Source organism: Mesoplodon bidens, assembly GCF_964165515.1.
Source record: "Mesoplodon bidens genome assembly, chromosome: 4".
Lineage (NCBI taxonomy): Eukaryota > Metazoa > Chordata > Mammalia > Artiodactyla > Ziphiidae > Mesoplodon > Mesoplodon bidens.
This window is the reverse complement of record NC_138160.1, coordinates 172076555-172100338: the sequence shown is the minus strand read 5'-3', so window position 1 is coordinate 172100338 and position 23784 is coordinate 172076555. Positions and strand designations below refer to the sequence as shown.

The 23784-nt window shown below is 37.3% G+C and overlaps 1 protein-coding gene across 1 annotated transcript in view; it reads right to left on the bottom strand.

The window, feature by feature from the left end:
• RNF145 (ring finger protein 145) overlaps positions 1-23784 on the bottom strand; it is a 63972-nt gene that overhangs the window by 12892 nt on the left and 27296 nt on the right. Inside the window, exons 4-7 of the mRNA XM_081233864.1 lie at positions 16230-16321; positions 8447-8682; positions 5835-6010; positions 2083-2223 (exon numbers count right to left, since the gene is read on the bottom strand). Coding sequence (XP_081089990.1) covers positions 2083-2223; positions 5835-6010; positions 8447-8682; positions 16230-16321 — 645 coding nt within the window. The remainder of the gene's footprint in view (positions 1-2082; positions 2224-5834; positions 6011-8446; positions 8683-16229; positions 16322-23784) is intronic.

The window sequence follows — 23784 nt, the reverse complement described above, 5'->3', positions numbered from 1 at the left end:
AAGACCATAAGAACCAGAGATGTAAACAAAAATACTTTTTTTGAAATTCAATTTCCATATGGAAAATATATAACGTCCTAAGACCTTTTTATCCTATTGACTTGAATTATAAAGAACCTTACAAATAAATGAGAAATGAGCAAAGGACAGGTAGTTTTCAGATACACAAATTAGCAAATATTTCAAAGTTTGATGACCCAAGTACTGACAAGGAATGTAAAAAAATATGGGCAGACTAATGTTGAGATATAAACAGGTAAAATGTTTCTGGAGAAGAACTGCTAATAAATTTAAAATGTACATACCCTTCAATTCAATAATATTACTAGTAATTTACCCTATGGATGTACTACAAAAGTTAAGATATATAGATATAGATTTTTAAGAGATACACACACACACACACACACACAGATTTGAGAGATAAAGTGAACAATGGAACATGTTATGTGACATCATGGGGATACAATCAGTAAAATCCAGACTGAAAAACTACGTAGGACAAACAATCCGATGTCTTCAGCAAATAACATTAAAGGGAAAAAATAAAGAGATAGCAGGAACCTAAATATTGAAAGAGACTTAAGAGGCATACCAGTCAACTACAACATGGGCATTATTTGGATCCTGAGTTGAGCAAACAAAATGTTTTTTTAAATTTAGACAGATAATTAGGGAAATATGAACACCAACTGGGTATCTGATGTCAAGGAATTCTTCTATCAGAAATGAATGCTCTATTGTAGTTATGGTTTTTTCCTAAAAGATTTAGAGGTAAAATAATATTATATCTGGAATTTGCTCCAAACAAATGCAGCTAGGGGGTGTTATGGGACAAGGTAGGTGGAATTGACAGGGGCACACAACACACAACACTGGCCGTATTACTGGAGATGGGTGCCAGGTACATATATAGGGGTTCATTTCACTATCTTCTCAGCTTTACTGGTTTAAAATTTTCCTAATTAAGGGTTTTAAAAAGAGAGACATGAACAAAGACACTCATAGCAGCATTATTTTTAAATAGCAAAAAAAAAAAAGAGAGAGACATTATTTTTGCAATACTATGCGTTCATCGAAAAGAACAAGGTATATGTGTTGACATAAAAACAAAACAAAAAAACCTATCTAAACCATATTAAGTGACAAGATAAGATACAGAACAATGTGTATAGTATGTGGGAAAGACTATATATACTTTTCCCTATAAGAAATGTTTTAAATTACCATCTATAGCTAGCTGTTACCTTTGGGGAGAGGAAATGGGAAGTAGGGGAAGAAAGTTGTCATTTTCCATTTTGTGCTTTCTGAATGGTATGAATTCTGTGAACTTAAACATGAATTATTTTTCTGTCTTGTCCCCACTCCCTTTTTCCATTATAAAGGTGTTAGCTGGGACTGGCAGGAAAATTACAGAGCATAGGTTTTTTCTTTTCTGTCATTAAAAAACTAATATACAACAAATTAAAATTTCCCCTCAATTTACAAGGTACTCAGCATCTACTAATTATGAAATATTCCATAAAAATTTAAATACTTTAAGAAGAGGTTACATAAACTTATATAAATGAAACCATTAAACCTCTATGTTAATTCAGATAACAGAAATTATGACAAGTTCTAGAAGTAGTTTCCTAATACCTGATCTTAGTGATTTAGTAACAACTGGAATAACTATTCTGCATCCTCATTAATGCATCCTTTGAAACTTCAATCAGTATCAAAATTATGTTCAAACATAAAAAAAAAATCTTTAAGTATCAAATTTAGAAATCTGATTTTAACAGAGCAAGACAAACGTCAAATGGGAAAAAGCAAGCTGTCCAAAAATCTCTTAAATAAATCTAGGAAAGGAAAGTATCTAATATACATTGTTATGTACATACAATAAAAATACATCTTTTATAGACAGAAATTTAGTTATTTTTTCATAGTATTTTAATCTAAATATTGCAACCATTCCAAAAAAAAAGTCCTCAAAATTCCATTTCCTCTAAAATTCATCAACAAAGAAACTCATCATTCCGTCTTCAAGTTACATAAGATTTAAATGTCTAGAGCTATTCAGGGTGAAGAACTTACCGATTCATGGCAGGATCATTCATGAAAGCTCGATAACCCTGCAAGTAAAACTTGCAGAGTGTCAGAACACCCAAGGCAACAAAAGAAACCGTGAAGACCAAACCCAAAAGTGAGTAAGGAGTGCTGCAGCATTCAGCAATACTAGAAAAAAAGGGGGGGAAATATTGACCGATAAAAATTGTTTATTTGGAATTGAAACATCTTAGGCCTTTAAATAACCACCAAGCTTGATCTGATCCTCAATGAAAACACCCAAAATTTGAGATGAAATCACCTAACCACTCTGTTAATAATGTAAATCCATTCTTATTATTATCCTAACCTCATTTTTCTAACTCTTTGGCAAATATTCAGCACATAGCACCAAATCTGAAACACCGTCTTTTTTATTTTTATTAACTATCATCTCCTTCAAAGGTAGTAAAACTCTGAAGGCTTAAATCTGTTCAAACCTTAAGAAATATCTAATTAACATGCTGATAATATTCCAAAGAAACGTGTATAGTTGCCCATTGTTCTTCTGAAAGGTTCTGGCTGTTCAAATTGATCAGACTGTCCTGCTAATGTGGTTCCTTGTCAAAACTCCTTCTCTGACCAAACTGCTATGGGGTAGGGCCTGTACAGACTCTGTAGCCCCTGACTCCTCTCACTCCAACAGTGTCTTCCATGCTACTGGTGCTTTACATTTTAATTAATTTAGGCGTAGGTCAATGCAGGTTTTTTCTGGGTTATTTCAAAAGCATGTCCGAGAATACAGCCCAAGACCATTTAAAAATAATTTTAATATCAATTTTTAATAAGGAGAACTGGACTTGCACTAAACCTTGGAAATACTTTCATATTTTATAGAAATACATTGAATACTTTTATTGAACATATTTGAGAATAATTTAACAAGTATTTTGCAAATATATGTAATATTATGTACCAATAATTTGGATTTAGCATTTACAAAGCAACTAATAAAAAAACGTTCAAAGCATGGTATCTTAAGTTTTGAAATTTCAGTGAAGAATGTCTTGCATGGATGAGGAATTCATTCAGGCAAATCAGTATCTGCCCTTTACTATGTAGCTCCATGCCTCTGCTACACGGTTATCCTTCTTACACAACTGTTTTTAAGTTACTTTTTATGTGAAAACATCTAATTTTACGTAGACCACTGTGCATTATGATGAGGAAAAAAATGTTTGGTTTTCCATTAGGAGCCAAAATATCTACCAATCATAGTAGTTGACAGCTAAAGAATAAATAATTTTATGGCATTCTTACAAGTCTAATTTCTGAAATGTTTGATATTTTTCTCAGGAAAATCATTATATACCATGTTTCAACAAATTGTCCAGTAATTTAAAAATATGAGAATCATGGCTAAAAATAACACTAAAAATTTTACTTCATTCCCATTGGAAAAGTCTGAAAGTTTTACTGAATGTCCAAACCATTTCTCTATTCTTGTGTCTATATTTAAAGAAATCTTTTTTACCCAAACAGTATGATTTAATTACATTTTCAAGAGGAGCACATTCTTTGTCTCTTACTTTAAAAAAGAGTGTGGTGCTATTTTTCAAGAGCATACTAAAGAAAACAAAAGGTTTCAACCTAGCTCTGGGGAAGTGAAAGAGGCTGGGAAATTTATAAAACTTTTCTTCCCATCTCTCCTCAATGAGACATTTTATTGATTTTAGTTTCTATTTCCTGGCTGCAAAAAACCCCTTCTTTTTGTTTTTCAGTTTGTTTGCCGTGCTTTGTTGGTTTGTTTTAGTCAGGGTATCCTGGTAAACTTGTGATCCTCCTTTTTGAAAGTAAGTTGTTCTTTGGCAAAGCAACATACACACATAACCTAACATACAAGAGCATCAAGAAGGACAAAGAACAATGCTTACAGAGATACAAGTTAATGAAAGAACCACACAGGAACTTCTCTATGAAACACCAAATTAAAATATTCTTATATAGAGAAGGGGCAATCTATCCTATGTATGGAAAAGGAATAAAGAAGAAAATTATTTTGGCAAGATATCTAAGCCTCACCTAAAATCTCAGCATTATTTTCTTACTTTGTTAAGTCCAAATTCATTCATAGCTTACTGATTTGTTAAGCCTCTTACATTATACTATGCTTCATTTGATTGTGCTTCACAATGGATAATAATCTGGTTTAAAACATGACCAACCCCAGTCCCACACTTAGGTTATCCTAACCACAGAACTCTATATCTCTCTTTCTCATTAAATTCAGTTACTTTTTGGACCATTTTAAAACTCTGCATAAAATCTCCATGATACTGACATAAAAACAAATAGCAGCGAAACAATGAATTGGCCATTAAAATGTGTTTGATATCAGTTTATTGCATGTTTATAAAAGCTACTTTTTTTTTTTTTTTTTTTTTTTTGTGGTACGCGGGCCTCTCACTGTTGTGGCCTCTCCCAATGCGGAGCACAGGCTCCGGACACGCAGGCTCAGCGGCCATGGCTCACGGGCCCAGCCGCTCTGCGGCATGTAGGATCTTCCTGGACCAGGGCACGAACCCGTGTCCCCTGCATCAGCAGGCGGACTCTCAACCACTGCGCCACCAGGGAAGCCCTAAAAGCTACTTTTTAATTAAAAGTGTCAGAAAGTACAAAATCTGACTCAGTACCAATAAGTTTATTTTACTTACTTGTCAAAATAGGTATCGCCCCATGACATTTTTACTGCTGTTTAACTTTGTGACATTTTCAGTCTTAACAAGTAACATGCTCTTTAAGGAGAGTAAATCTGTCTTAAACTTCTCCTCCCCTACACCACTTGGTGCACAACACTCCATCATTCTGGATGGCTGCGAAACAACAGCTCTACTAACTAAAACTCTAAAGTTGTATTCGCCTATACTTACTTCCCAGGAGGAGAGTTTCTTTCTTGCCTTTTAAAGGGACAATGAGCCAGGGAATGAAGATGTAGACCCATTTGCTAGATTCTGAGGGCTTGAGATGGAAACTTGGAATTTAACAGTGACAAATGTCTAGATAAGCTCACAACAAAGATAATGAGGTGGAAAATGGACTCTAATGACTTAAGATTTTTTTTTTAATAATTTACTTTAGGAACCAAGTCTTAGAATTCCTTTAGGTTAAATAGTAAAATACTATGATATACTCATTTTACCATTATTTGACTCTATCTTAATACGGAAGCAACACATTGAAAATAACAAGGCATAGTGAAAGTATATAGGTAAGTCATAGGATTTGGACTCAGGTGGGGTTTGAGTGTCAGCACCCCTTCTTTTGGCACTGGCACCTGGGCAAGTTACTCTTGGTACAGTTTCCTTAGCTCTGAAATGCTAATGATAATAAAGGCACCTTCCTTGCGGGGCTGCTATAAAAGTAAGTATGAAGAAGGGTTTATTAGTGTGGCTGGCACATATTAAATACTCAATTAAAGTGATAGTTATTTTTAGTAACATATTTCTTTTCCAGTAGTTTAACTTGATATTGAAAAAACATTTTTACAATTTGCTACATACCTTTCCACAAATCATTTGCTGTACTACGCTCTACAGTGCAGCCAAATATACCACCGTTATTATATTAGCACCTCCCTACATTGCCAGACCTAGGCATCCACTGAGTGAAAATCCTATTTTAATTGAATATGAAGCACTATAAAAAGACTGACAGAAGTTAATTTGAAAAACTTACTATTCCTAGATCAAAGTTTTCTCTTCTTAAGGTTATATACAGTATCGTATACTCTTATTAATTACCTTGTGAGGAAAAGGAAAAGAAGCCTCTCTCGTGATGCAGGCTGATCTCGAGTACTGAAATAGGAGTAAATCTGAAGAGCAAATAAGACGAGCCAGAAAACCATGAACAGTACAGGGACTACCAGCTGATTCCACAGGGACATCCCCAAGGCTAGAAGGCCATATACCTCCACTACCTGAGTAAGAAAATAGGACTTTAGGAAAACACCTTGTATCACTTCAATAAACACATTTAAACACAAAAGAGTTTAACCTAAAGTACTTAAAGAGAAAAACTGAGTAGCTTTTCTTTTCTTGCAAGATTACTTCAACTAAATTCCTTCAAAGTTAGCTCTATACATACAAGTAGGAATTAGCATGTCTTTGTTACTTTTCTGATTTTGCATTATTATTAACAGTTGACACACATTCATCAAATGGCCACAGTAAACTGCCCTAACAGTTCAGGGGTCATGTCAAAATAAAGTCACAGTCAGAGTAAAACTACGTCAAGGGAGTTTGAGGAGCCCTGGTAAACTTACTCATGTCTAATCAAAATGATCAGGACTAGCATGAACGATGCAAGGAGGAAGGGAAAGATAAAAGAATTTTCCAGAGTTTATTCAGGAAGGTCATAGATGAGAAGTAGTTTGATGAAAGACAGAATAATCATTGGAGAAGGAAGTCTTTTCCCCCAGACAAATCAATTCCCCTTGCTCCTACTGTGTATTATTCAAGCAACATTTCTCAAATGATTTGTTTTGCCAAGTGCATTAACACCAGGGAAAAAGGTACACCTAAAAAAAGTTTATTAAACTACTATAAGTCAATAAATTAGCTGTCTAGTTTATAAAACAACTTCTTATGAGACTGATTAGGAGGAATTAATTCTCATAATCTGATTCAGCCTAAGAGTACAGCTGTAACCAAGTTTCTGGAGTTACTAAGCCAGGGACCAGACCCTGGTAACACAACAAGGTTCTGCCAAGTAGGTTACAAACTCTAACCTAAGCAGCCAATTGATCTTGCCGGAATGCTCGGTGTGACACCAGAATGTTTCAAAAACTATAAAGACCTTAAATGAAAATACACTGACTTGCAGGTTATTTTAAATTTACATTTTTTCATCTGTAAATCAAATATTTTTTCTAAAACTGAGTCATGATTAACCCCTATTTTTTCCCAACTAGAAAATATTGGAAGAAAAAGTAAATTGTCCAGCTAGCTGCAAAATTATTATTAGCAGCAAACTAATCACTGAGAGGTAGAGTACTTTTCCTCCTTTCCATTCAAGGAAAAGACCACTAAAATACCTGACAGTTTCCATTTCTTGTCTATCCAATTCTTTCCAGGTCACGAATTTCGTAACCTGTACTTTATTTTCAACAGCAACACCTTGTGCTACAAGAACCTAATGGCAACCAAGAAGGTAAACATGACACTGAAAAACGGAGGCTTTGTCCTTACGGTGACTAAATAAACAGTATCCAAGCAATATTTACTGAATATCTACCACTTCTTACAAACCAGGGTAGTTCCACAAGATTGAATTCAAATAAAAAATACATAAATTCATCATTCTGACTCTGAATACAACAACCCTTCCCCATGAAGAAACTGTTCAATCAGAGTATGAAAATAACTTCATCTTCTTCGGAAGATCTACTTTCAAGAAAGTTGCTCAAGTTAATCATTATGTAAGATGAAGAAATCAGTAGAATCAGGGTACGGCCAAGAGCTTAGGGAATTTTTCTGGGAAATCTGGCCCTGGGGCCACAACAATAACAACAAGGAAAGGATTCGTTTAGTAGTATCAGTTTGACCAATCTGAAAAAGCTTCCTGTACCTTACGGTCATGCACACAGTAAAGAGCTAGGAGAGAATGCCCATTTTAATACTCTCTTTATACCAATGTCAGTTTTAAGACCTATTTTATATACTGAAATTCACTGATTAAGTCAAATAAAACTATTTATCTCCTGAATACCTACTGTTTGTGTCTGGAAATAATCTGTTTGAGAGCAAAGGCTGATAAAAGTAGGAGAGACAGAAGCACGTTATGTTGGCAAAATCAGTCTAAGCACCACATCTAAATGAAATCTGTCATACCATAGCCCAGAACTATTTAACTTCTCAGTCTATTAAACAAACGTAAGGAGAAAACTGTACTCACAGTAGGGCTATAATCAGGAAAAAAACAGGATTTGACCTCTAGGCATTCAATTCTACATCATTCTTGTCTTTGTTATCATAGTTAACACTGAATATCATCTACCTGGCACTGAACTCATTCAGATCTCACGGCGACCCTATGCGTTAAGTACAACAGTTATTATTAGCTCCATTTTACAGATAAGTAAACTGAAGTGACTAACCCCAGGTTACACAGCTGGTAAACAGCAGCGTCAGAGTGAGAACCCAGACCATCTGCTTCCGCAGAAGCACTTACTTCACTTTACTGCCTCTCAATAGAACTTAATAAAGAATCTCAGATGCTCCTAATTAGGTTGAACATAGTGACTGTTTTGAAACTGTCAAACATAATGTTACCATGACCACGACTGTGAAATAAAAGTGAACTAAATCTTTAATATACTTAATATTTATGTAGAATTTTATCTACGCAGTCTTACCTGAACCAACTCTCTGTATGCAGACTTGGCAAGGTTATAAGGTACTAGAAGGTTAGACCCGAGAAAATAAAGAACTTCCAATCCAGTAAAAACCATAGCAAATTTGTTGATGATAACAATTGTCTCCAGAGGAACAAGGCAGAGGCGTGCTAGGAGAGGAAGCATGTGAGCTGAAAAGAGCCAGATCTGCTTCGTTTTCATGACACAGGAGCATAACGTACACACCACCAACTGACCTAAAATGGGGGGGAGAACGCAGTTAATTTCGAGATTTGGTATCCACAAAATAAAAACAAAACACTGTTGATAAGGATGATGACACGGCTTTTGAAGTTTAGTTAGGATCTCTTAGATAATATTTTAAATCAAATTTTAATTTCATCTGACCAAAATTACATATTCACATGTTCTGTGAATTCTGAGCACCCATTCCCTAGCATTGACTTTAAAAAAGCAGCACAAATATCCACTGGTCTTGATCACATTCCAGATGGCATACATAATATGGCAATTTTTTTAAATGTCTCATTCAAACAATAATTCAGTTACAACTAAATATATTTAGCTCCTTTTACAAAGGCCCTCAATATTTAACTGTTCTCGTCTAGAGGTGAAAGTATAAAATCCAAGAGATATAGTTACTTGTCCAAGATCATGCTGTGACAAGACTTATTCTGAGGTTTTCAATCTTTAATTGCTTCTACAGGACCATGCAAGCCTTCCCAAATGACTCAATAATGAGAAGTTAAAACTGAGAAGTTTAAACAACAAATTCTTCTCACAGAGGATTATGCATGATTATAGAAAAGTTAGGAAATACAGAGAAGTAAAAAGGAAAAAGAAGCCTCAATCGCCTACAATCCTGTCACCCAAAGGTAGCACTGTTAATGTCGTCTTCATTAAATAAGGTATTGCATGTAAAGCCTTAGCATTTTATCTGAAACCTAGGCAGTGCTCAAAGTTATTCAGATTGTTACCTTTTCAGATCTATTCTATGCATGTGAATATACACAAATGTTTTATATAAAGGAGATTATAGCATACACACAATCAGCTTTTTTCATTTAATACATATTATGCATATATCTCTCAAATAAATAAATAAAGGCTTTTGTGTTTTTTTTAGTTAAAAAACTGAACGCATATGACAATATTAGCATTTGGCTATTTTCAAATATTTCATAATTATAAAATGCTTTGTTATGAATAAGCTTGTACATTTATGACATCATTGTATAAACTACTTGGAGCACATTTCCTAATATTTTCTTAGCCTAAATTCCTATAAGTGGGATTACTGAGTCAGAAGAAACGTTTTTTAAGGCTTTTGACACATACTGTCAATTGCCCTACAGACACAAAACACACAGTGTACAGGGTGCCCATTTTCCCACCTATCTGTCAACAGTGAAAATAATTTAAGAAAGGGAAGGGCAAGGAATATTTTCTGAGTTTTTGTTAAATTTGTATTCTGTCGTTTACCAGTAGCACTGAACATTACCAATAAGTAATGGGTTGGCCAAAAAGTTCGTCCGAGTTTTTCTGTAAGGTATTACGGAAAAACCTGAGCGAACTTTTTGGCCAATCAATATGTAAAAGCATTTGCAATTATTTGGCAAAACGTTTGCTCACATTTTTTGTCTATTCTTTTACTAGGATATGTAGCCTTCTGTTGTTTGATCAAGGTATTAGCCTCCTTTATCATATGATTCTATTTTCCCAATCTGTCATTTGAGTATTTTAATAACTTTTTTCTCTCACAGTATAGAAGTTTTTATTATAAAGAGTCAAACCTATCAATCTTTTCCTTAATGGTTTCTACTTCTGGTGCCATGGTTAATTATACGGCTCCCCCTACTCAAGATTATACATGTAATCACCTATATTTTCTTTTTTTTTTTTTTTTTTTTTTTTTTTTTTTTTTTTTTTGCGGTATGTGGGCCTCTCATTGTTGTGGCCTCTCCCGTTGCGAAGCACAGGCTCCGGACGCGCAGGCTCAGCAGCCATGGCTCACGGGCCCAGCCGCTCCGCGGCATGTGGGATCTTCCCGGACCGGGGCACGAACCCGCGTCCCCTGCATCGGCAGGCGGACTCCCAACCACTGCGCCACCAGGGAAGCCCACCTATATTTTCTTTAATTTAAAAATTAATATATATGGAAATTATTTTAGAATAAGGTGAAAAGTAAAGATCTATGTTTGTTTTTCCAGATGTGTAGTCAGTTGTCTCAAAACTAGCTATTGGAATCATCCAATTCTTTTCTCATTAATTTGAAATGCCACTTTGGTATACTGCAGAATCTTCTGTGTATTTTGTGTCTGTGTCGGAACTTGCTATTTTTTTTTTCAGTACTCTACTCTGGTGACAGTGCCCACTATTCCTTTTCACGGACTGGACAAGTCTCCTCTTATTGCTCCTCTCAGAATTTCTTAGAAATTCTTGAACAGGTCATCTTTCAAATTAATTTAAGAATCAGTCAAATTCTCTTCCTTCTTGCCAATGAAAAGCAAAACAATATGTTTAGATTCTTATTTGTGTTCTATCCATATTATTGTTAGAAGAATTCAAAAACGGCAACTATTTTTATACAAAGCTGGAAATTTATTAATCTACTACACTGTATGTAACATATGTGGTATTTTTTCCCACAAAGTACTAATTTTAGCCTTTAAAGAACTGATATTCAAATCACATGAAAAACATTCATAAAGGCATTAAGAAAGAGAAAAACACCTAATAATAAAGAAAATTGAGGCAGATCCCCCCCCCCCGACCCCTTGCTCTCACCCTCTGTTCCCTTGCAGTATACTCAACAGATCTCGCTTTCTACCCTCACTTCTGGCTCGGTAAATTCTTTTACCACCCACATTGCCAGCCCCATCACCGCACTCCACAGCATTTTGGTGGCCCATACAGGGAATGCCTCTCTCTCCTCTCTCCGCCTTTCCTTATCAGTCTTCCGATAGTAGTGATCGGCCTAATGACTTGGGGCAATTGAAGGTCCCCCCCGGCCAGGGTTATTGCTCAGCGGGACCCAAGGCCTCCAGACAGGCTCCGACTCACTGTCACCCCAAGGGCTACGTTCTGGAAAGTCTTTTCTCCTCTTCAACACTGCCGATGGTCTAAGGTCCCTGGAGAAAAGGGATTGCACATCCTGACTCTTTGGTGGACCTAAAGCCCAGTCCCGTATCGACTGACTGTCCCTGCCCAATGGGGTTGCAGTGTCCTTTGGGCCTAGCTTTGGGACTCCTCACTTCTAACACCTGGTGCATTCAGCAGCGGCAGCTCGTCTGGGGCAAATCCAGGCACGCTGTGAGATCCTATTTTCTCTTTCCATCCTGATCCACCAACGTCACCAAGTGCTTCAAACAAGTTGCTACAAAACCGACTGCATTCCATCAAGCTACAAATGGTGACAAGACAAGGATTCCAACCTCTAGAATCAATACAGTTGACTACTCTCAAACAGGCCTCCCAAAATTTCTATTCACACGGAATCCCACAGCCCCACAGCCGACAGGCAAACCCAACTGGGACCCAATGTTGCCCCTTCTCAGCAGGAAGTAGCCCAAGATGATGTTGTTGCCCAGATGTCAATGATTTGACTCTGCTGATCTGACAGGGGGGAAATGTAGAGCTTAACAAAAGAACAGCCATCTTAGGCTGGGGTGGTCCTTTTAAGATAAGACAAATGCACTCGCCCCCCAACGGAAGTTATCAGCAGTCACAAGCAGTTGGCATTCCAGGCAGATAGAGCTATGACACACCCAGCCCCAACCACTAAACGGGTGGAACATTAACCCAAGGGTGACCAGAGGGGACCATAAAAGCAGCCCAGTTTCTCTCCCCCAGCGCAGACCCCCTCTTGGTCTCCCCTGCTGCTCCCCTGCAGTGTACTCAATAAATCTCACTTTCTACCCTCAGAAAAAAAAAAAAGAAAGAAAGAAATAGAAAAAAAAAACTGAGAAGAGAGGCCACCTAGTAAGATAAGTCAACAAAATCTTAGGGGCTAGAAAACAACTATCAGGCCACTACTCTTTCCCCACCCTGAGAAGAAGACTGAATTTTGCTCTCCGGAAAGGCTGAAATAGGCTCCTGGGCACCGTGCACAGCTCAGGGCGGAGGTGAGGTGCAGTGCCCAAATGAAAAACGGAGATTAAAATAAAAGTCTGCACCCAGAAAGATGAGATCGCTCTAGATCTCCAAACACTGCTGCCATGTTTATTGCCACCCAGCTCTTGTCACTGACACTAGCCTCCCCTACAGGAGATAGAAAGATTCTTCTTTGGGGAAACTGACCCAAGTCCAAGTGAAAAGACCTACAAATACGCACACTTCGGGGTCCCCCCAAAAACAGCCAGTCCCACTTGACACCAAATGTGAAACATACCCGTTGGTAAGCCTTAAAGAAATTCCAATCGACAAATTAATAACTCACTTTAATACAAATGATCACACAAGGATATTTAAGTAAAACTTACAGTTTATCAGCCTCATATGGGGTCTAGGCATCAGTATTTATAATTTTTTATGTAATATAACCAGGTGATTCTAATCCAGGCTTAAGAAATACTGCTGTCCCAGGAAAGGCAAAGACCAAAACAAATGGAGAGAACGCAAGGAACAAAAGAAAGCTTCAAAGTAAATAATATATCTAAGAAATTTAAAAGACTGTCACAATAAAAAGAAAACAAACTCCAGGATATTAAAATATATAACAACAAAAGGGTTGTAAGATAAAGTTGGGAAATCTCAGAAACTAAAACAAAAGACAAAGAGAGAGAAAATGGAACAGTAAGAAAATTAGGGGCTCAATGTGGGAGGAACCTTATCCAATTAAGAGAATTTCCAGAAAGGGATTAAAGAGAAAACAGCAGGGAAAAGTTATGGTGAGTTGAAAGGAGAGAGGCCTCTGGGGAATGATACCTGAGAGTAGAGAGGAGTGGTACAGGAGAAAGCCGATTTTCATCATAAAATTGTGGTATTTCTTGACTTTTAAAAGTAAGTATATTTCTTTGATTAAAAAATTAGCTAAAACTCTGAAAGAAAATACTCAGAGGAAATGCTTTAATATTAGGAATGATTAGGAATTTTCATTCTGGTATGTCTTACTTTCACTGTACTCATAGCTATGATATTTAAATTTCCTTGTTCAAGTTCTCAGAGCTTTCTGAGAATCTGCTGCCTGTGTTATAGTCGTCAGTTTGGCTCAAATAAAGTTCTCTTTTTTCTTCTTAAAAAAAAAAAAATTTCCTTGTTCAGCATGATGTAAACTTCCTTTAAGCTCTGAAAATTCCCATAAGTCTAGGACAGCACATTCGGTGTTCAGCTCTGGGGTTACAGGCTTCATTTATCTTCTTTCACAGAAGAGTATGACTCATATGCTGTGATTCTCTTTAAGAGAAGACTACTCCTCTTATTTAGGTGAAAGAAGAAAGGAGTCATACTGTTAGTGGAAATCTTTCCTATAGCTCCAGAAGAAAAGGAAGTTGTTTAACTTGACATGCCTATTCCAACTGACAATTCTGAATAAATCAAAATCACAATGTACTCTTTGGATTTCAGGATTCCACTGTAAGAACTATCTCCAAGAAGTCTGTAATCCTAAGAAATGATGGCATATTCAAATTACTTAATTTTTCATTAAAAGTTCATTAGTGAAATGGAAGAAAAGGAGTAGAAAGTTACTTTAAAATCAAAGTCTAAAGAAAATTGCTACTTAATAGTTTATGGATTTTGTTTTATTTCCAATTAATTGAATCTTAGTTGAGTAAACACACTATCATAACCACTGATAGGAAAAATTTAAGGAAATATACAGATTTATACTAAATTGCATCCATTATAGAATAAAAGAGAACACTTTATGAGTTTTCTAAACTAGCAAATATTTTCATACTTGGATGTTACGACTACTGAATATACCAATTCATGGGATATAGCCATAAAGCAACATTATTTTTGTGTCCTACTGTCTTAAAAGCCACTCTGTGAACTGAGTGTTCTCCTGCTCCTAAGGCAAGTCCCATACCTTTTCTAATCTAGCAAAGGTTACACAATCTAATCTAATCTAATCTAATCTCAATCTAATAACAAATAAAACTTTGAAACGGATTTAAAGTTGAGGGTTTTCCTTTATTCCAGCTGAGGCCTCCTATGTCATCACAGAAAACCTACAATTGTGAGAGGGAGTAGAGAGGTTAAGGCAAGCTTCTTCCTCTTTCTCTGCCGGCGCATGGCACAGTCTCACTCTTTTCCTGACTTACTCACGACTGAAGCAGGCAGGGAAGGAGAGGGAGGGAAGCAGAAAATTCTTACTGAACTATGTTCTTACAATGGTATGGTATTGGTGCTCCCTGCAGTTGGCGTATTTAAAATTGATCTCCTTTCTCCTGGGCACTTCTAAGGATTCTTCTGATTGTTCCCATCACTGTGGATCTCTCATCTGCAGTACCCTTGATGCTTGTTATGTACCCTCCTCTGGCTGTTTTTGGTTCTTTCCTCAGCTCCTTGGAATCTAGAAGTTCAATCCCTGTTGGAGTCTTCTCATCCTTTATAAGGGCCCTCTTGGGAGGACCTAAGAAAATTCCATTGACTCTTGGGGCCCTCATCTAGTCCATAGTAAACTAACATCCTTTGCCTACATAGATTAGATGATACAGGAGAACCCCGCAAGACATTTTCACTCCACAGTCAGAAACTCAACAGCCAGCCAGCCAGCCCAGTGCTGGCCTTTATATCAGACTAGAATTATAATACAAGCCATATATATAATGTTTAATATTCTGGTAGCATCATTTTATAAAGGTAAAAAAAAAAAGTAAATTTAATAAATAATATATTTTATTTAACCTAATATCTCCCAAATATTATCACATAGACATTCAATCTATATTAAAAAATTAACAAGACAGTCTACATCATTTTTGTACTACGTTTGAGAAATTGGGTGTGTTTTATACTACAGTATATTTTAATTTGGACTAGTCACATTTCAAGGGCTCACAAGCCACATGTGGCTTGTTTTGGATGGTGTAGCTTTAGATATTGCAGGCCTAGGTTGGACACCAGTCTGTAGTATCCCCCCTAAGCCACAAAAAAATGTGTCTCCAAATGGTCTACCACTAAATTCTCTAAATGAGAAGGGCCCAGCAGGTGTTTTTAGAGAAAACAGCTCCCTAAAAAATCCTCCTCCAAATCCCAACATTCAACCTCTTAACACCCTCTATATGGGTGAATTTAAGAATTACATACTGGTTTTCTCTCACTTTCTTTTTTGCAACTTTGGCATGGTAGGGTCTAGTATTTCACTTTGGACTGTACTATATTGTTTTGGGGTCCTAGCCAACACTTCTATTTTAAGCATTCTGCTATCTGAATATTTCAATCATGTCTCAAGTTCTTGATGTTTCTGGCACTTTATTTTTGACTATAGGATAATGGCTTTCAACAACAGTAAACAATATTAACACATTACATATTTCATTTTAATCTTACAAAGTAATTATTAGCTTTATTTTAAAATTAATCTCCCCAAATACTTACATTACCCTTAAAAAAACACAAGCAACTACAGGCTATATGTGATCATAAACATGTAAAATAAGAAACACCTATGTATGAGAGAAAAAGACTAACATTTAACAATGGCTATGTTTTGAAAGTCATCATGAATAACTTTGAGTTTTCCAATTTTTTGCATTAAATATGAACCAATTTTAGAAGGTAGTAATTAAGGTTGGTTGGTTCCTACGTACACTTTTAATTCTTTTATAATACTTACCTATTAAGGCTGTGGTAAACCGATTCATGGAGAGAGGTTCTAAATACATTGGTCCTTCATAGGCGGACTCCAGTTCACTCCTAACGTAGTCCCTAAATAAGTAAAATGATAAGAATGTATTAGATACATTCCAAGCACATATGGGAGATAGAAGCTGCTACAGCACAGCATTCTTATAAAAAGCATATTATGTTAATAACACCTCTCTCCACATCTATACTAAGGAAAGCTTTAGGTACAAAAAATTATAGAGGGATGGCCTTCATCTCCTTTGTCCATGCACTGGAAACAGAATTTACTGAAACTGAATTTTACTATGCAGAGAAGCAGCCAAAGCTCCACTTTGTGGGATTTTCTTTCTTCCCACAACCTTATTAAATAATTTATGCCCAGGAAAAAGCCAGTTGAGATGCTATCTCTCAAGCCTACTACTTAACTGATAACACCTAATACTATTACATTGAATTTCCCCCTCTTTTGACTAGCTTCCATCATCATCCCTCCCATCTTCTTTTCCCCAAAGTTTTGTCCCAAGTTATACTTAATTAGTTACAGGTAAAATCATAAACTAGCTAGCAAACTACCTTGTAGCAGGACAATCCTTAAAAACTGTCACTTTCAAGTCTACAGGGAATCTATAATTAGAATTATAATATTTAGTAGGCTACAAACTTATTTTGAGATAAATTTTAAATCAAATCAAATATTCCTTTTAAACCTTAATTCATTTAACATTGATCACTGAGAAATAACAAGATTTAAGTAGTGGCCAAAGAGCCTTTACACTCTGAGAAAACAGAACTTTTAGGGCAGAGGCGGGAAGCCCAAAAAGGGAGAATTTAATTTATTATCAATAAGTTCAGTGGTAATAGTAGAACATGGCTGTCTTAAGTTCTTCTGACATCAAAGTAGGAAAGTTTGTGTTAAAAAAATTCTCCTTTTCTTCACTGTACTTTATTCACTGTACTTCAATAGTTTTAATGTTTCAAGTATTTCTGAAAAACTCAGATGGCTGTATTTACTTTTTCCATGAAATTACTTCCTATTAGGCAATCAAGCTGAATTCCTTTAGCATAACATAGCCAAACAAGAAATGACCCTTACATAATCAGCAAGGAGAGTATTGCCAAAAATCAACATTAAAACCTAAAATATAAATTTAAAGCAGTTTTGGGAACAATTATAAAAACCAATGAATGACTAAGCTTCTTGGGTGATTTTGCAATTCTCCTCTATAACTCTAGGATTATTTTTAACAAATAACATATTAATAGTCTCTTTCTAGTAAAGAGAAAGCCAAATTCTCAAGGGGAATGATTCTAATGCAGTGGCTGTCAACCAGGGGTGATTTTGCCCCTGACGGGATAGTCTGCAATGTCTGGAGACATTTTTAGTTGTCACAGCTTGGAAGGGTGGAGGGGTGCTACTGGCACCTAAGCCAAGATGTTGCTAAAACATTTTACAGTGCACAGAACAGCCCCCACAACAAAGAATTACCCACTCCAGAAGGTCAGTGGTTGAAATCCTGTTTTAATGTAGAGAGAGACAAACACTACACGTGCAAATTATATATAAACATCTGATTACTAGAGTAGTATAGGTAACCGTCAATGTAATTATTATATTTTATATAGCTTTAAGATAGAAAGCTAAAGAATTAAGAGAACTATGAAGTTTAAAATAAAATAGACACATAACTACCATTTACGTTTACGAAGTCTTTGAAAATGCTATTAAAGAAATAAATTTACATTTAAAAGAGATGTAGCTCTGAGTCCCAGTACTACCTAGGCCTTTAAAGCCAAATAATTTCTTTTTGGCCATAGCACATCCCTCTCAAATAGATCCAGTTTAAAAAGAGGCCACGTGGGACTTCCCTGGCGGTCCAGTGGTTAAGACTTCGCCTCCCAATGCAGGGGTTGCGGGTCTGATCCCGGGTCAGAGAGCTAAGATCCCACATTCCTAGCGGCTGAAGGACCAAAACATAAAACAGAAGCAATATTGTAACAAATCCAATAAAGACTTTAAAAAATTAGAGGGAAGGGATGTGGGAACAGATGTATATGTATGACTGATTCACTTTGTTATAAAGCAGAAACTAATTAAAAAATAAAAAAAATAAAAAATAAAAAATAATAAAAAATAAAAAAAAATAATAATAATAAAATTAAATTTAAAAAAAATTAAATTAAAAAATAAAAAGAGGCCAGGGAAAACCCATAAAGACAAAAGGCAGGTTGGTGTTAGCCAGGGGATGGGGGGAGGGGGAATGGAAACAACTATTTAAGGGAAGCAGGTTTCATTCTGGGGTGATGAAAATGGAATTAGATAATGGTGACGGTTACACAACATTATGAACGTACTATATGAACTTCGCTTTAAAAGGTTAATTTTGTTACGTGAATTTCACCTCAGTAAAAAAGGGGGGCCTACAAGAGCACTGTCTCCAAGGGGAAAAGCCAAAAGATGGACCAAAAGGACCTCAGTCCCAGGAGCTCTCTCACAGAGAGGGGCGAGGGGAGGAGATGACACAGTTGGTTCCCTGTCTTATTTTCTCTCACATGTTTGCTTTTGTCATCATATGACTGATGTTTCATAATAAACTCAGGAAACGCAACACTATCAAGAATTTCTGGACTTCCCTGGTGGCGCAGTGGTTGAGGGTCCGCCTGCCGATGCAGGGGACACGGGTTCGTGCCCCGGTCCGGGAGGATCCCACATGCCGCGGAGCGGCTGGGCCCGTGGGCCATGGCCGCTGAGCCTGCGCGTCCGGAGCCTGTGCTCCGCAACGGAGAGGCCACAAAAGTGAGAGGCCCACGTACCGCAAAAAAGAAAAAAAAAAAGAATTTCTTATTGCTGAGACATTTGCTAATTGTTTTGTATTATTTCCTAGCCTACTTTAGTTTACCCTCTTTTTAAAAGCCTCTTTATTTTTCTTTAGTCCCTTACCTTAAATTCTAATTTCACATAACAAAACTTCTAAGGAAAATTAATATTTTCTATACTTTTTTATTCTAACTCAGAAAGAATTTGCTGTATACCTATGTTGCTAGCACACTGTTAGGCCCTGAAAATACTGCAGTAGACAAGAAAGACATAGTTGGTGTTAGGATGAAGCTTACAAACCAGGAGAGGAGACATACATTAAACAAATACTTATGCTAACAATTATTAAATTACAATTGTGACAAATGCTGTAAGAAAAAAATATAGAATGTTGTAATGGTTTTTTAAATTTTTATTTTTATGTTCACAACTCTATTTAAAAATTATCTTCTATTATCTTCACTTCTAGATTCATATTTTTCCATTTAGCTAGTTTTTTCTGCCTTTTTATTTTAAATATCACTTATTTTACCTCTCATTCTATTTCATAGGGTTATTTTAAAGGGTTTAATGCAACTATTTCCTTTTCTTTTATCCTACCCTATGTTTCTTTGGTTGTTTTGTTGTTGTTGTTTTTAAAGTTTCCTCTTAACTTTCTAATTCTTTTTATGATTTTCTTTTTAGTTCTTTTTCTCTTTCCATGTTTCATTACTCTGTGATTTGTTGAGATTATAGGACACTAAGGGACGACTACATTCCAGAATAATCACCAACCTTTAGGCCACAATGACAACACCCTGAGTTTGAGCAGTTTCTTCCCACTAGCTCTCCCACTTTGCCCTCTTCTAAGACCCTATGAATAGCTCTGTCTCAATGCTGCAACCTCTCCCAGGACTGCCCAACCTGTCATTGATCAATCACCCTACCAAAGAAATTAACATCTTTCCTAGGCACCTCAGACCCTCTCCCCTTTGCTCAACTCCTATCTCTCAAGACAGTCTTCAGAATTTCTCTGTTTGGCTGACTCACCAATAGGCCCCACCTCAGTAAAGACAGCCAGACCCAGAAAGCCTGCAGTCCCTTTGGGTCGGCCGAGCTTGGCTTGCCAGAGCCAGGGCAGTGGCTTTGGTGGAGGCTAAACTACTAGTCTTGCCAAGCAGCCACTACTTACCTATCTCTTCTGAGAGAAGAATCTGAGCACTGCCTCCCAAACTATACAGAAAAACTGGTGAAAAAAAAAAAAAAACTGGCAACATTAACAAAGATCTCTATATCTAAGTTATGTACAACTTCAGGGAATCTCATGCTGGCAATGAAAACTCTTGGTTACTCAGTCTCAACAGAGTGGGTCACTTACAACAGTAAAAAACAAGACAGTAAGCCTAAATAAGAAGGATCCAGAGAAAGAATTATCCAAAATTCCATGAGTCATTTTAGGCCAAAATTTACTCTGAGGCAAGAGCCATGAAATTCTATTTTTAACAGAATTTTATACCTATTTTAAGACTGAATCAGATGAGATGTTCAAAAGCAGTATTAGAATTTTTAAATTTAGATTTAAAGAGTAGAATGCATTAACTTAGTCAGAAGCAAGAATTCCTGCATTCTGCTTGTAACTGAGTAAAATCTTCCCCTTCTTAAACCTCTTTTTTCACTTGTGCAATCTGTGCAATGCTAACAATTAATGCTGAGCACCAGTAAACTGAACACTTTGAAAATCCACTTCTCTACACCCCTTGTGGTAGACTACTTTCCTGTGGTTGCAACTATTTGGGGGCATAAGGAATGTGTAAGATGTATAAAAAGAGCCCCAAGGATAGCTTACAAAAGGAAAAACTCTTGCTATAAAGAGAAGTATACAAGTTATAAAAAAATAAATAACAACAAAACCTAGGAGCTTATCAATTCATCAGCTGATTAAAGACCTTTATTTCTAAGTCTCTCAAGCAACCTGGCTGCGTCACTGAACAACCTAGGAACAATCTGTACATTCTGGCCACTTAAAACTTTCAAACAGGGCTTCCCTGGTGGCGCAGTGGTTGAGAGTCCGCCTGCCGATGCAGGGGACACGGGTTCGTGCCCCGGTCCGGGAAGATCCCACATGCTGCAGAGTGTCTGGGCCCGTGAGCCATGGCTGCTGAGCCTGCGCGTCCAGAGCCTGTGCTCCGCGACGGGAGAGGCCACAACAGTGAGAGGCCCGCATACCACACAAAAAAAACAAAAACAAAAAACTTTCAAACAATATTAATTCCAAAGAAACCTAATCTATTTGTACACAGAACAAAGTGGTGAGCCCTCCAAGTTATCTTTCTCAATATGTGCGAACAAAAGGCACTGCTCAATTTAAGAGATCCCAGATAATGAGATGTTCTTTTTTTCTTTTTGGCCACACAGCGCGGCATGCAGGAGCTTAGTTCCCCAACCAGGAAGTGCAGAGTCCTAATAACCACTGGGCCACTAAGGAATTCCGTGTTCAAACACCGGGATTTGAGTACCTACCACACCCTGAGCGCTGTACTAGCAATTGAACAGTTCATTTACCCAGTTTCATCATTTAAATCTTCTCTGCCACACGGCCACCCTATTTTCTCTCTTCAGCTTCTTTCTGACCACCTACTAAATATTTAGTGCCTTGATCTGATAATGTTCAAAAGAAGAAAACATATCTGACACTGAAGTGGACCAATTTTATTCCTGTCAAAATTAGGAGTTGAGTATATAATGATAAAATTCATTTTACAACTCCTTTATCTAACAGCAGTTCTCAACTGAAAAAATCTTGTTCCCCGGGTGACAACGTTTGGCAATTAGTGGTACTTTCTGGTTTCACAGCTGTGGGGAAGGGGTATTCTGCAATCTGTTAGCGGAGACAGGGTGTTGTTAACATCCTGTAATGCACACAACTGCTCCATAGCAAAGAATGACACAGCCCAAAATGCTAACAGTTCCAAAAGAGACAACCCCTCAGCTATAGCTTTGAATTACAAAAGCTTTCATAAAGTAGAGACCTAGTTATCTGTATTGACACATAAGTAACTCTTGGGAAAGTTTTACATTTGAAATCATAGTTACACACCCAAGACAAGGATGAAAAAGAGTACACTTTTATCATTTGAAACCCATGGGCTCTTAAGTCATAAATGTACAAAATTGATACATCGGTTCATAAACCTAACAATAATACAAGGCATTTAAGAATAATGAAGTTTAAAATTTTAGAGAAAAACACTTAACTGTGGATGTAAACCATGAAAACACTCTCACAGTAATGGTCACATCACTTTGTACAATTTCTTTTTTCCCTGTAGTTCTGGATAGTCTCAATTTTAAAGTAGGATTGACGCTGGAAAATACATTCCTTAGATCACTCAAAATGAAAAGCATAGTTTAGAATTTTAAGTATTAAAGAACCTGACATTTATCAAATTCTAATGAGTTCAATTAGAATATTAATATTAAATGTTCATACTTACTGAGCTGTGCCCATGGATTTTCTAAAGTTTAATTCTTGTGAACTGCAAGTTATACCCATTTTATAAACATATTCTAAACAAGTTTTTATTCACTTAAGGAGAATCAGCTTCATTCTATGAGTAAAGGCATACCTTGGAGATACTGGGGGTTTAGTTCCAGACCACCACAATAAAGTGAATACCACAACAGAGCAAATCACATGAATTTTTTGGTTTCCCAGAGCATATAAGAGTTACGTTTACACTATACTGTAGTCTACTAAGTGTCCAATAGCACGACGTCTAAAAAAAAGTACATACCTTAATTTAAAAATACTTTGTTTATAAATAAAAGCTAACCATCAGCTGAGCCTTCAGCGAGTCATAATCTTTTTGCTGGTGGAGGGTCTTGCCTCAAGGTTGATGGCTGCTAACTGATCAGGGTGGTGGTTGCTGAAAGCTGGGGTGGCTGTGGCGATTTCTTAAAATAAGACAACAATGGATGGAGGACCTTCAAGATGGCGGAGGAGTAAGACATGGAGATCACCTTCCGCCCCAAAAATACATCAAAACTACATCTACATGTGGAACAGCTCCTACAGAACACCTACTGAACGCTGGCAGAAGACCTCAGACTTCCCAAAAGGCAAGAAACTCCCCAAGTACCTGGGTAGGGCAAAAGAAAAAAGAATAAACAGAGACAAAAGGATAGGGCCGGGACCTGCACCAGTGGGAGGGAGCCGTGAAGGAGGAAAAGTTTCCACACACTAGAAGCCCCTTCGTGAGCGAAAACCGGGGTAAGCGTGGCGGGGAAGCTTTGGAGCCACGGAGGAGGACACAGCAAGAGGGGTGCAGACGGCAAAGCGGAAAGATTCCCACACAGAGGATCAATGCTGAGCAGCACTCACCAGCCCGAGAGGCTTGTCTGCTCACCTGCCAGGGCGGGCAGGGGCTGGGAGCAGAGGCTCGGGCTTCGGAGGTCGGATCCCAGGGAGAGGACTGAACACACCCTGAAGGGGGCTAGTGCACCACAGTTAGCTGGGAGGGAGTCCGGGAAAAAGTCTGGAACTGCCTAAGAGGCAAGAGACCACTGTTTCAGGGTGCGCGAGGAGAGGGGATTCACAGCACCGCCTAAATGAGCTCCAGAGAACAGCATGAGCCACGACTATTAGTGCGGACACCAGAGACAGGCATGAAACGTTAAGGCTGCTGCTGCAGCCACCAAAAAGCCTGTGTGCGAGCGCAGGTCACTAGCCACACCTCCCCTCCTGGGAGCC